The sequence below is a fragment of the Canis lupus genome, chromosome 2 (assembly GCF_011100685.1).
Source record: "Canis lupus familiaris isolate Mischka breed German Shepherd chromosome 2, alternate assembly UU_Cfam_GSD_1.0, whole genome shotgun sequence".
Taxonomy (NCBI): Eukaryota; Metazoa; Chordata; class Mammalia; order Carnivora; family Canidae; genus Canis; species Canis lupus.
In genome coordinates, this window is record NC_049223.1 from 39438876 (window position 1) to 39452766 (window position 13891).

Genomic DNA, 13891 nt, shown 5'->3' on the forward strand with positions numbered 1-13891 from the left:
AGGAAGCTCTAAGTGCAGACCAGGAAACTGAACTCCCCTTGGATTTTTTATTTTTCATCTCTACTGAGCTACCAATCGTATCCTTGATTGGAAAGATGACAACCAAGCACCCAGGTGTCAATTCTCAACCTGCTGTAGAAGGCAGATCCTTAGACTAGGTAAATGGGCATCAGATTCCTGCTCTGTTGTCTTATCATCTTTAGATTGCTCTGCATATCAATGCATGGTGATAAAATATCATAATTTTTAATACACAATGTATTTACTTCCTACAGATACATAAGAAGCTAACACAAAATTAAAAAAAAAAAAGAAAAGAAAATTCAACCAGCATCTCTGATCCATAAAAGCAGCAACAACACAATTTTGACACTTATCAGACCACTCAAGTCTCCCTTCTTCCTCCTTCACTTCCACTGAAAATTCCTTTCCTACGTAAAATCAAAAGGGCCCCTCAACTGAATTGTTAAACTTTACAGGAGGTTGTTTCTGACAAAAAGTGTTTACTATTTGCTGAAGAACCAGATTATCAACTGGTGACGCTTTATAAGATTAATGGGAATTTTGCAAAAAATGGAGTTCCAAAGAGGTGCCAGAAGCATGTTTGTGCACCACTGGGACCACAGGATATGGACTAGGTATCCGGGGCTCCCAAATCTGTGTGCACCACAGATTTGCCTTAAGATCTTAAGAAACGTTGATTCTCAAGAGCCAGCCCAGGCCTATAAAACTAGAGCCAACACAAGGAATCTACATGTTTAACCATCGTCCTGAATCCTACACTAATACACAACCCAAACCAAAGGGCAAGAAGGATGAAAACACAAAGTCAACAGGCATTACCTAAGGTATTTCACAAGTCCTTCCTTGCAAATGACACAGAATGCTCCCCTAGCTAAACATCCTTGTTTCCAGTTCAATTATCACTGCTATTTTCAATAAAACAGCTTACTCCGCTTTTCAAAGTTAGTACCTTTAAAGAGCCACCTCCCTTTGAAAACAGCATTTATTCACTATTAGTTCCAACAACAGCTTCCATGTGTCTGGTGCCTTATACTCTCCAAGTACAGAGCATTCCCACCTATTATCTTATTAAATCTTCACACTACTTTATGAGGGAGTTCAGGCCAGCTTTGTGTATTTTCTCAGAGTCCAACTGTATGTAAGTAACTAAGCAGCAAAAACCAGAAACAAGGTCTCTGTATTACTGGTGATTTCAAGATTTCCTCAATGTTGAAGTTCCTACCAAATCATCTGGGACTTTCCCAGTTTGCACTTGCCCCTCCTGTTAATTCCATTCCTTTTCACTTCCTTTATCCCCATTTCACCTGTAAGAAGCACAAACTGCCATTCAGTCAACAAATAGCACAGAGCATCCTCTGCAGGCATCTGAGCACTGTGCTACATCCTGAGGATACAGCAGGATAGGAAAACAGAGAAGACACTGATTATATGAACACAAACATAAAAAGCAAATGAATATCTTTTTTTATGACTATCTTCTTGAGGGTCATCTTATTGAGTCAAAAATAAGACTCCTGGCGAAATGTCATATTTACACAGAAAAGGCATTGTTGCTCAGTTTCCTATAATCGGGAATGCATTCTGCTAATTGTCTAACTACCCCACTGGTGCCCTGGAAATTAAGATCAACATAAGTAACAGGGTGGTGTGTTTGGGGATGAATACCTTGGTATTTATCTGGGCTAGTTGATAAATACACCTTTTAAGCCCTTTACTGTCAGGAATAGGGCTCAAAATTAATTCCTGAGTAAAGTTAACACAGCCAGAATATTCTAATATTTCAGTGAAAGGCAAATGTGAAGGTCAACCAAAAAGGCTAGTGCCCAACACATGGAAGTCACCAAACTGTCAAATTTGCTACTAGAGGGATTAAGTTTTCAAAACAAGGAAAACATGGACACACACTCAAAAAAAAAATGCCCAACCATCAGCCCCTTAAAACATGCAAATTTTACTATTTGTGATTCACCAGATGAATACTCAAGACTTGGGATGTTTTAATCCAGAAATTGAAAAATAAGAAATAAAAAATGTACATCTTATTAGGATCAAAAATATTCATACATGTAACTTCAATTATAATGAATATTTATTGAACTAAAAACGGTTGTTCAACCCATTAATTTAATACAGGTGTAAAGTTTGATTTTGGCTTTTCTGTTTCTTTTCCTACATTTCTGAAGGAATTTGATATTCTATAAATGTTAGGTCACTATATCCAACATTATTAGCCCACACTCTACTAGGCTGCACATTTTAAATCTCAGAAATAAGGTTTATAAGCATTGATGAATAAGGAAAAGCTGTTCCACAGGGATGGGTAAAGACACAGGCCACTAAGAATCTCACCACTGAGCATCGGGGAATGATCCTGTTAACCTAAAGCCAAAGAAAGCCAGCTGGGCAACAGCATGAACAGTGAGTCTGCACTAAGGTCTCCACTGACAGTAATAAATAAAACCTTGCTTTAAGATAACAGAATAGTTACTGCCGACCACAAAACCCATACAGGTGTGGTGAGAGAAAAAAGCCCATGAAAATACTTTTACAAGATGATTATCTTTTTTGAATTGCTTAAAGTAAATATCCATCACGAAAGCCAAATCAAATTTGTATCAATTGAATGCCCACACAGTAGAGTAAAAATCCATTTTAAGGAAAAGAACCAGAAACTAACAAATAAATACATTTTTAAAAATAGGACCAAACACAAAATAGTAAGAAATTAATAAATTTATCTTGGAATGTAAGATGTTGGCAAGCAAGAAAATCATGACCGTCCAACCGAGGAGCTTACAGCCCCAGAGCTGGTGCGCTTGAGGGAACTTGAACTTACAATGTAGCTCTTGCCCAAGAAGGTGCCATAACAAGTACAGAAACATCAGCAGGAAGCCAAAACTGGATCCACGTAAAAAAGCACAGATCAAGGCTTAGTCTGATTCGAAGGGAACTCTTTCAGAGTCCATCTCTGAATTGAGCCAACAGGCCATGCATAGGGACAGAATGACATCTGCTTTCCCAACACATACCCACACCTGCTAACCAGAGCACAGCTTGAGAGTCTAATTTTAGATTCAACAGCTGTGACAGCTTTTTCTCTTTAAAAAAAAATAATCAGTCCATATTTCATCTTCTGGGTATATAGGTAGTCATCATCCTCATATTCCCTGGCAAAGGAGGGGAAAGAAATAATGTCCTTTCCTTGATGTTCCCCCACGATTACCCACTCATTTAGAATGTCTGCCTAGGGGTGCCTGGGTGGCTCAGTGGTTGAGCATCTGCCTCTAGCTCAGGTTGTGATCCCGGGGTCCTGGGATCGAGTCCTGAATCGGGCTTCCCACATGGAACCTGTTTCTCCCTCTGCCTATATCTCTGCCTCTTTCTATACGTCTCTCATGAATAAATAAATAAAATCTTTGAAAACAAAACAAAAAACTCTACAGGGGAAGGATCTAGCTTTGACCTTGATACAGTAGGTATCAATAAATATTGGCCTGTTGTGTCAAAAATCTAAAAGAGTGTTTGGGAGAAACATAAGAAATCAAAGAAATAAAAAAGGATGGGACACCTGGGTGGTCAGTGGTTGAGCGCCTGCCTTTGGCTCAGGGCGTGATGCTGGAGTCCTGGGATCAAGTCCCACATGGGGCTCCCTGCATGGAGCCTGCTTCTCCCTCTGCCTCTCTCTCTTTCTCTCTCTCTCTCTCTCTCTCTCATGAATGAATAAAATCTTTAAAAAAAAAAAAAAGAAAAAATATAATTGGCCAAACCTTTTTAAAGAACAATCTAATAAAATATATCAAACTATAAAATACACATAACCTTTGACCCAGAAATCTACCTTAAAAGGTTATTGAAGAACTACAGAAATACATAATAATAGGGATTTCATTACAGTGTTACTTGTAATAGCAAAAAAAATGCAAAAACAATCTAAATACAATTAGGAATGAACAAAGAAAATTATGTGAATAGACACTATTGCTAGGTAATGAAAACTGGGGTTCCCCCCCCAGAACTGCTTAAGATTATAATATGTGTTTAATATATATAATACAAGACATATGTACCGTATTTTCCAGAATCAGAATATTGGAAAAATAATCTTCTAAAAACGACACAAAGGAAAAAGGTACTGAAGGGTATTTTCCTTGGATTCTCAGGGCCAATTATCACTTAACATTTCACTGGTCAAGGTCCAGTTCAGACTAGCCAATAGCCAGAATCTCTGAGAAAACTGAGGCCAAAACCACGCAGATGAAAGACTTTTGTGTTTCACACAAAAATCAGATTTTATACAGACAATTCTGTCCTTTTACCACTTCTATGTACAAAAAAAACCCAAAAAACAAAAGATTCCCCTATTCTCTGGCCATAGTCTCTATACTTAATGCCAAACACCCATGTCCTGTGTGAAGCTCCTGCCACGGGAGAGGCTAAGGAAAAGCCACTAGTAGGTGGTTCCAGGCAAACCAGCCTCAGAGGCTAGTAAGACGTGGCTTTCACACTCCTTCAGTGTGCTGCTGGAGCATCTGGGAATTGCCACTTCAAGACCCAATTGTGGGGAGCAGTCATGATTTGTACAAGTGATGGGGCTCCAGAATGGATTTTAAATTTGGGGGTTTTAGTTATTTGAGCTTGAGAGTCTTACTATTTCCATTAAAATGACAGGTGAATAAAAAATTCAAATTATACAGAGAAACAAAAAACAGTACATTATCCTCTGAAATTAGAGCTCACAGCAATAATCACTACTAACACTTGGCACTTGTTATATTTTGCTTTTAAGCCTATCTCAGAAGGAATCATCATTTCTCACCCATTACATTGGCAAAAAATTTTTTAAGTATGTTAATATGAACTGCTCCCATTTTGAATTAATTTTTTATTCCGTATGAGGTAGAGGTCCAACTTCATTCTTTTGTTTGTAGATATCCACCATTTATTAAAAGGATATTCTTTCTCATTAAATAACCTTGGCATATAGCTTTTTAAAATCTTCCTTTAATGTTCTAAAGCTTGATAGTGACTGTGTTTACACAACTAAGCCAAAACTCATAGAACTGTACACTAAGAATAAACTTTGTTGTATGTAATAATACATACAACAGGGTGGCTCAGCGGTTGATCGTCTGCCACTGGCTCAAAGTGTGATCCCAAGGTCCAGGGATCAAGTCCCACATGGGGATCCCTGCATGGAGTCTGCTTCTCCCTCTGCCTGTGTCTCTGCTTCTCTGTGTCTCTCATAAATAAATAAATAAATAAATAAATAAAATCTTTTAAAAATTTTTAAAAAATAAAACTCCTTTAGAGAAACATTCTCATATACTATATGTGAGGATCACATGCTTCACAAACACTATACTACTGTTTGTAATAAACTGGAAACCATCCGAACCTTTAGCAAAAAAAAAAAAAAAAAAAAAAAAAGCTACACAGGGGCTCAGTCAGTTAAGCATCTGTCTTCAGCTCCCATCATGATGATTCCAGGGTCCTGTGATCAAGCCTTGCATCGCATTGGGCTCTCTGCTCATGAGGAGTCTGCTTCTCCCTCTGTCCTTCCCCCAACTTGTGCACATGCACTCTATCAAATAAATAAGTAAAATCTAAAAAAAAAAAAAAAAAAAACCTAAACAGATGTAGTATAATCATAGGATTGACTACTATGCAACAGTACAAAGGAATAAGCTAGGTTTAATATAAACGAAACGGATAAAGTTCTTTTAAGCAAAAAACCGAAGTGCACAATGACTGATACAGAATGAAAGCAATATATATTTTACATATATATAATGAAAGTTTTTATAGATATGTAAAAACATATATATAAAACCTTGCTATACAGGCTCTATGAGTACACATGTAAGTACCTAAGAGTATCTCTTAAAAGTCTGGAAGAATCCTCAGCACACTCACTGCCTCTGGAGAGGACAAAGAGGCACCAGGACTGGACAGAGTCAAGCTCTGTTATTTTTCCCCCAAAGGGAAATCTATTCATTAACTACTTGTAGGATTAAAAATTACTAATGCGGGACACCTGGGTGGCTCAGTTGGTTAAGTGTCCAACTCTTGATTTTAGCTCAGGTCATGATCTCAGGGTCATGAGATCGAGCCCATGCACCAGGCATAGAACCTGCTTGAGATTCTCTCTCTTTCTTGCCCTCTGCCCCTCCCCCCACTTGCCCATACCTGCACTCTCTCTCTAAAAAAAAAATTAATAATGCATACCTTATGTGAGTTGTAAACAGAGGTTATGAGTATGGGATCACAGCTTTTTTAATATATGCAGTCATTTGTGCATCCCTGCACCCAACCTACACACACACACACACACACACACACACACAGGTGATCTTACCAATTTGGATTTTCCATACTTTCCCGGAAGACAGACTCTTCCTTCATGGATGCATATTGTGTCCATGTAAGGCAGTGACTCCGTATAGCCATGTTTCTTTCCTGAGGATTGAGCCATGATTCTTCTTCCAACTGGATACTAGGTACCTTTAAAATGCTCACCTGTCCAACAGAGAGTGGACGGCTTTCTCAATTTAGGAAGACAAGCTACATTAATACTGAGTCCAGAATTGCTTTTAGTCTTGGATAATTAAGAGGACAAGTGATGCTGATATATCAATGATGGCTCACCAATGGCTGTGAGTCCTTGATAATCAAACACACTATGACCTTCCTAAATGCTGCTGAGGACATGCAAATGGCCCAGGATTTATGCAGGCTGTACAGTCCCTGGCCTGATTTTCCTAACTGCTAAACACTAAGCAAATTACCAACCTCCTTCGCGTCTCCTCTAGGGCTGGTTATGGCCTTCTTAAATTGATGGATTCTAATTGGGCCCACTTATGGGCTCGCATGCAGGACAATATCAGATAAAATATTTTCTTCATTTTAAACTCTGTCCAATACCTCAAAATGTATGTTTTCCAAGGTGGAGGAGACATGGGAAACTACAAAGGCAGCATGGTACAAGTCAGAGGTGTCTTTAAATTATTTAAGAATTGAGATACAAGACAAAGTTGAACACCTTTTTAAATAATAGATTCAAAGCGTGTATATAGGGCAAAGGCGGGGTACACACCCTGTGGAAAAAGCCAGTGATAATTTGCTGCACACAGTGTAACACAGTTTACCATGTGGAAAATAAAATAAGGTTCTTTTTCATTGTCATATCAGCTTTCTTTCCTCCAAAGAATGTGACACAGTCTTCATGCATGAACAGGAAGTGATAGAAGCCACCGCTTGTTCTGCAAACAGCACAGCAGTAAAATCTGCAAACTAATTGGCTTCTCCATCACAAAAAGAATCACTTCCGGTTGAAACAACCATCTGAGACATCGCTAAGAAGTACACATCAAAATGCTCTCCTCTTATTTCCTAATGATTCTAAAAGGACTCTTGTCAATAATCCCTTTATGATTCAAGAAATGTTTTTAAAAATTCCCACTTACCTTTGCCAATAACAACCAGAATGCTTAAGAATTTCAAAGAGAGAAAACAATTTGCTATCATGAAGATTTCATCATCACCACCATTACTTTACAGAAACACACACAAAACGAATTACAGAGAGCACTAGAACATTATACTCCCTGAAATAACTATACTCTCTGACAATGAAATAAAAACTGAAGTTTTTATCTTCCTTGCTGAAGATGAGACTAAATATTTACCATCTGCCCACTTCTCATCATTCTTATCTAAGAGTCATATCTAACCATGGACAGATGAGGAAAGCTGGTCACTTCACACAAAATGTCCAACGTATCTTTACAATAATTATAGGCCATCTCCATGTCCACTAAGAGCCTTCCACAAAAGAGAAGCAGAAATAGATGGGAAAAAAAAACTATCTCTGGTGGCATCTGCCAAAACTGAGATTAGATATCAGAGTACCTCCCATGAGGTACAAATGGGAAAATTCTAATACTCCTGCACATCAGAAAATGCTGTCTCTTTCCAGGACGACGTGAAAATCACCCCATGTTACACACCAAATCTGATTAAATTTTAAAACGAATTTACCTTCCTTAAAATTTCTGGAACCACATTCTGACAGACTGCAATCCTCTTTCTATAGATGATCCCTGTTGACACATCTAGAAACAGAAAATTTTTACACTCAAAAAAATTTTAAGGAAAATGTATTCTTGTCCTAATGTCAATAAAACTTTTCACTTTGATGTCAATTTTCTGTTTGTAGAATTCCTAGAGAAAAATGTTTGACTCACAACTCCATGTCCCTGACCACTTTTCTGGGCCAAATCATTCCAAATACACTCATCTGTGATCAAGGAATAAGGGTAAGACAGCTCCTCGCATTGCATAGTCTAATGTCAAGGACAGAGAATCACAAACCGTTCACTCCTCTGGTCTATCAATGTCAACACCCCAATGACAAGAGCCAGTGAGACTTCTGCTCAATTCCAACAAACAGAACGTTTTAACAAAAAACCGGAGAATCTGATTCTGCTACTTTCTGCACCAACCATTTTTTCAAGCACAGGCTTCTGGCTACAAACTTTTAATCTATAATGAATTATACTAGTCACACTCTTTACTTAAAGGGAAGCAGATTCCCTGTGACTGGCACTACTCTGTTTTGGAACAAAGTTTTCAGAATAGCATCCATGATATACATATAAATAAATAAGAATTAAGAAAAAGGGAGATCAGTTCAGAGGAAAAAAAAAAAAAAAAAGCCTTTCAAGTTTTATCTTTTGCCCTGGAAATTACTGTGACTCAGCCAAGCTCCTATAGGGCTTCTCAAAGCTCTGGCTAGAGTAGCATTGAATGTTGGTACAAACACCCAGACTGCCCAGAAGCCACTGACAGGGTAGAAGCGGGTTCATCTCCTTGCTCACGGGCATTCTTTAGCCATCCCATCCAATGTTTGTGGCACACATACTTAAAATGGATTAGCCACTCCTACAGAGAAAGATGCCCCTACCAATGGCAGAAATCATAATTAATGTTTCTATACCACTGTGGAATGTGCACATTGTTCATGTGATCTTCACAACAACCTAGAGCAGGATTATTCTTATTTTCCCATTTAATAAATGAAAAACCTGAGCCTTCAAGAAGTCAGGTCATGCAGGTAATAACAAAATCAGGGCTTAAAACAAGATTTCTCTGATGTCAACACATTTCTCCCACAGAGAGCAAATACATGAAAAAAATCTTTTTTAAAATATATTTTATAGAATTATGGGCATGAAGAAAAGACCCTCACAAGCAAAAGACAGTTTTGTGTTCACCAAGGACAGACAAGACTTTATAATCACATAATGAACAGTGGCACTCATGTTTTCTCAGGAGGCTGAAGAGCATGTCAAAAGTGGGTTTGCATGTCTCCAAAGGTTCATACACTGATTCTGTGCATCACTAGAGCTCCTGCAAGAAGGTCCAGTTCTCAAGTCCAAGCAAGACCAGTGAAAATGTATCCAGTGAGACACAAATGACAGTGAGCAGTGAGGACTCCTATATTCTAGTTCAGGAATAAGTAAACATTTCCTGTGAAGGCCATATGGTACATATTTTAGGTCCTATGGGCCATACAGTTTTGTCACAACAACTCAACTCCACTATTGTTGCAAGGAAGAAGCCATAGATAATATATAAACAAGGGGGCATGGTTGTATGCCAATAAAATTTTATTCACAACATCAAGCAGGACAAGTACAGTTTGTCAACCCCTGCTCTGGTCAATATGGAACCATAATATCAAGTACAGTTATGATTCCATAATCAAATTACTTTATGGTCGCATTTTATAGACATGCTACTAATCACAACTATTTTACCATCTATAAAATAATATATGAATATATTATACGGACACAGCCATGTGATCTTGGGCAATTTATTTAACCTGTTTCTTGGTTTCTTCAAACATTAAATGGGAGTCATAACAATAATACACAAACCATACATTAGTCTGAATTAAATGAGTTAATAAAAATGAGAATGCCTAGCACCTATTAACTGCTCAGAAATGTTAGCTGTTACTCTTATCATCAGTTATTAATTGAGAGAATGACATGACCATATTAAGCAAGCCCTCTGCTGCTGTAAATGCTGGGTACTCTTTTCTTACTTCAAATACAGAAATACACCTGTTCATACACCTGTCTAGAAAGTAAAAGGCCAGGGGCACCTGAGTGGCTCAGTGGTTGAGCATCTGCCTCTGGCTCAGGTCGTGACCCCGGGGTCCTGGGATTGAGTCCCACATTGGGCTCCCTACAGGGAGCCTGCTTCTCCCTCTGCCTGTGTCGCTGCCTCTCTGTCTCTCACGAATAAATAAATAAAATCTTTTTTTAAAAAAAGGAACAGATTACACACACACACAAACACCTGTACAAAAATCAGTATCACTTAATGATCATCACTGAAGTGAGGTATATTCAGAGAACTTACCTCTTTTCTCCTCCACAATTTTTACAGAGATGACATTTTTATCCATGGGGTTGGGATACTAAATGAAAACACATAAAGAAGAATTAGCATTCATCTTTTACCAAAGTGAATTCTTTCCCAGAAACCAGAGTTATTTGCAGGAACAGTACATATTTTCCAAGCAACTTCTAAGGCCAGTTTTTAATCAAGGCTCTTCACTTTACTACTTGGGCCTAGATAAGCAGGAAGCTATCATCAACTGGACCTGTATAAATCCAGGGAAAACCTTCTTGAGATCCAACCTAACCCTGGCCAGAGGAGGGAGGGTAAGGTTAAAATAGGTTAATTTTGGAACCAGCCTTACATAAATGAAGAGTGTCCTTTATGCCACACACTGTGCTACATGCTTTATTTACTTACACACTCCTGTTTAACTCCCCAAACAGCCTCTCTGCTGTGACTGGGTCACATGTTATCATTGTCTCATCTGTCAGAAATGGAAACTGAATAAAGATCACAGAGTCTAGGATCACCCAGCTAGTCAGTGGCAGAGCCATGAAATTAAACCAGGCCTAAAACAAAGTGAACCTTTCGCTATGATTGTATACCATCTCCTGGCAGCTGGGTTGGCATCAGAGGAGAACAATTACAGAAGCAGTCTACTCCAGGTGCTCAATAAATCGTTTATCTACTAATTCCCCTGAAAGACGATTTGGATAGAACAAGGCTGAAAAAAAGCTACCATTTTTGTCTTAGGCAGTTTACATTATATTATTTCAGTTTAACTCTCAAATTAATACCATGAGGTATATGCTGCTTTTTCTGTTTCACACAGGAAAAACAAGGCCCTGGATAAGCTAAGTAATTTGTGCAAAATCACCCAGCTAAAGAGCACTGAGACTGTAACTTACCCATAGATGTTTTCTATTGCATTCTAAGCCTGTCTACCTAAACTACCCTTAAATCACCTCAGAATTACTCAAATCCAATCCTTTCTCTTGCATGGAAGTGACTTCCTGAAAGCCATAGGACAAGGGGGGCCCTGATCCAAGCCTGCTGAGCACCCCTTGGGCTCTTTGTCCAGAGGTTTACACTGCTATATCGTGTGACCAAACCTGAAAAGAAAATGACAGGAAAGTCTTGTCCAAGACATCAGGAAGTGTTAAGGGGGAGTAAAAGCAGTCAACAGGCTGAGGAGCAGGAGAGGAGGGGCTCTCCACTCGGTGAACTTGAGCTTCAAGTCTTTGGAACCCAAGGAAGTGGTAAATGCGATTCAGGGAGTGTGGGTCTCCCCCAACTCAGCTACCAGTATGCATGCACGTGTGTGTGCGTATGTGAGAGAGAGGCTGGCTAACCAGTTGATCTTCAGAGAAAAGGGTCCACTACTTTCACACATATTAAAAATATCTAGGGCCCCAAAGGACACTGGATTAGAGCACAGGTTCTGTTAGAATAGGAATATGATCTATTTCAGTGACTCCCATATCTCTACCATAGCACAGTGGGTGGCACATAGTAAGCACTCAGTTAATTTTTGCTGAGCGAATGATTAGGAAGATGAACCTCGCTGACCTCAGGGGTTGATCTGGAAAATAAATTTCACTTTGCTTGGGGACCCATCTGTGAAGAGAGCACAGATGGTCAGTCTTCAAGAAGTCTTGACACTTCATCATGCCCCAGGCCAGAAACTCTGTCATTCACATTTCCATTCTGGCGATTGCAATCTTGAGAACTAATCACAAAATGGATTTTCAGGTATTCATTCATTCATTCATTCATTCATTCATTTTTGCTCCAGAAAAAAAAATGCTCAAAATTATGATGACTGCTTTCTTGAAGTTTACCCTTCAGATAATGTCTGCTAGAGAGGGCCAGGTTTAGCTACTCTGCTACTTGGCAAGGGGCCTCAATAGAAGCAAGGAAGATTTCCCAGCCTCACACAGATCCCCTGAAGTGTGTGAGTGTGTGTGTGTGTGTGTGTGTGTGTGAGAGCGAGAGAGAGAGAGAGAGAGAGAGAGAGAGAGAGAGAGAGAGAGAATAAAAACTTTCATTCTATGGTAAAATGAACTACTTCCTTTACTAGTCCTAGGTTGCTCATTTCATATTCATCAATATTTCCTGACTGAGTATTACAAATATACTGTAAGTTGTAGTTAGATTACTGAACTAAATTATGGAAGAGATCTGAAATGTAATCACCAGAGAAGGATAGTGATAAAAGCTTTCAAGTTCTGATTACTTCACTAAGTTATCAGTGAAATTCCTGAAGAATATAAACTCAGAAACTTCACACTTTTACATAATTTTAAGATTTGCTTATTAAGCCAAAGGGCATTGATTGAAATAATACTGAAACTTTTGTATTCATTCTTCGCTTAAGAGGTTTTGAGTACCTACCATGCCCAGGCACTGTTCAAGGCACTGAGGATATAGTAATGAGACAAACCAAACTGTAGCCTCTTACAGAGTTTACATGTTAGTTGGGGAAACAAACAAAAAAATAAACATGTCAGGAGAAAATAAGTCCGACTAAAGGATAATAGGGAGACGGGAAATTGTGGAGAGGGATCACTGTAAAATATCTAAGGGTCTCCCACTAGCCAATGCTTGTAAATAATAAGAAAAATGAAGGTTTTAGCCTTCATTTGACTATAGTGATTTGACTATAGTGATTTGACTATAGTGAACCATTCACTATAGTCAAATCATCTGCATGATTCAAATCATTTTCCTACCCAACTACTTTTGGGAGTTGAATAGACACAAGCCTCATGTTTCCACATGAGAATGAGAAAAGAAATAAGAGGTCTGTTTATAATAGCTAAATAACATGACATGAAAGGCATACATTCTAATTTTTTTAAATTAAAGATTTATTGTGCAGAGGCTCCCCCTACCTGATATTACTTGAAATGATCTGATGCCATCTTGTGGTAACTTCAATATTCATGATTTAATTCAGAAACCTTTTTCTAAAGTCAGAAAATGAGGGATTGAGAGGGAAGGCTCTCAGGGAGGGTGATCACCAGGAATGTGGATCTGAGAAGACAAGAAGCAGTGGACAGGTTTCTCTGAACACCTTTTCAAACATAGTGTGACAATGGAAAGACCAAGCTAGGTCAGGATCAGACCATCAAAGACTTATATCCACTGATCTCCTGCACCAGGTGTTAGAGGTCCTCACATGCATTTAGTACTCTCATTTAGTACTCCACCAAAGGAGTAAACCTATTAACTACTAACTATTAAGATAAGGTGTCTGCGCTAAGCTAAAAACAGAAATGGTATCAAGACTGCACACAAGCAGGGTCACACAGATTTTCAATCCCCCTCCACACTAGGAACTCTCACAGAAACAAACAAAGTGGTCTAAATACCCAGATTATCTGTCAAAATGCTTGCTGTCCCTGGACCTGGCTCAGTGAATCACAAACTGTAGCAGCATAAGAATCACTAC

At 38.7% G+C, this 13891-nt stretch overlaps 1 protein-coding gene across 5 annotated transcripts in view; it reads right to left on the reverse strand.

The window, feature by feature from the left end:
- PRELID2 (PRELI domain containing 2) overlaps nucleotides 1-13891 on the reverse strand; it is a 67904-nt gene that overhangs the window by 44900 nt on the left and 9113 nt on the right. For 4 of the 5 annotated variants that reach the window (XM_038530503.1, XM_038530504.1, XM_038530505.1 and 1 more), the window contains 3 exons: nucleotides 10456-10513; nucleotides 8062-8135; nucleotides 6380-6540 (listed from right to left, as the gene is read on the reverse strand). In XM_038530503.1, coding sequence (XP_038386431.1) covers nucleotides 6380-6540; nucleotides 8062-8135; nucleotides 10456-10513 — 293 coding nt within the window. Of the gene's footprint in view, nucleotides 1-6379; nucleotides 6541-8061; nucleotides 8136-10455; nucleotides 10514-13331; nucleotides 13474-13891 lie in introns of all 5 variants that reach the window. The other variant, XM_038530506.1, reaches the window with a different exon arrangement.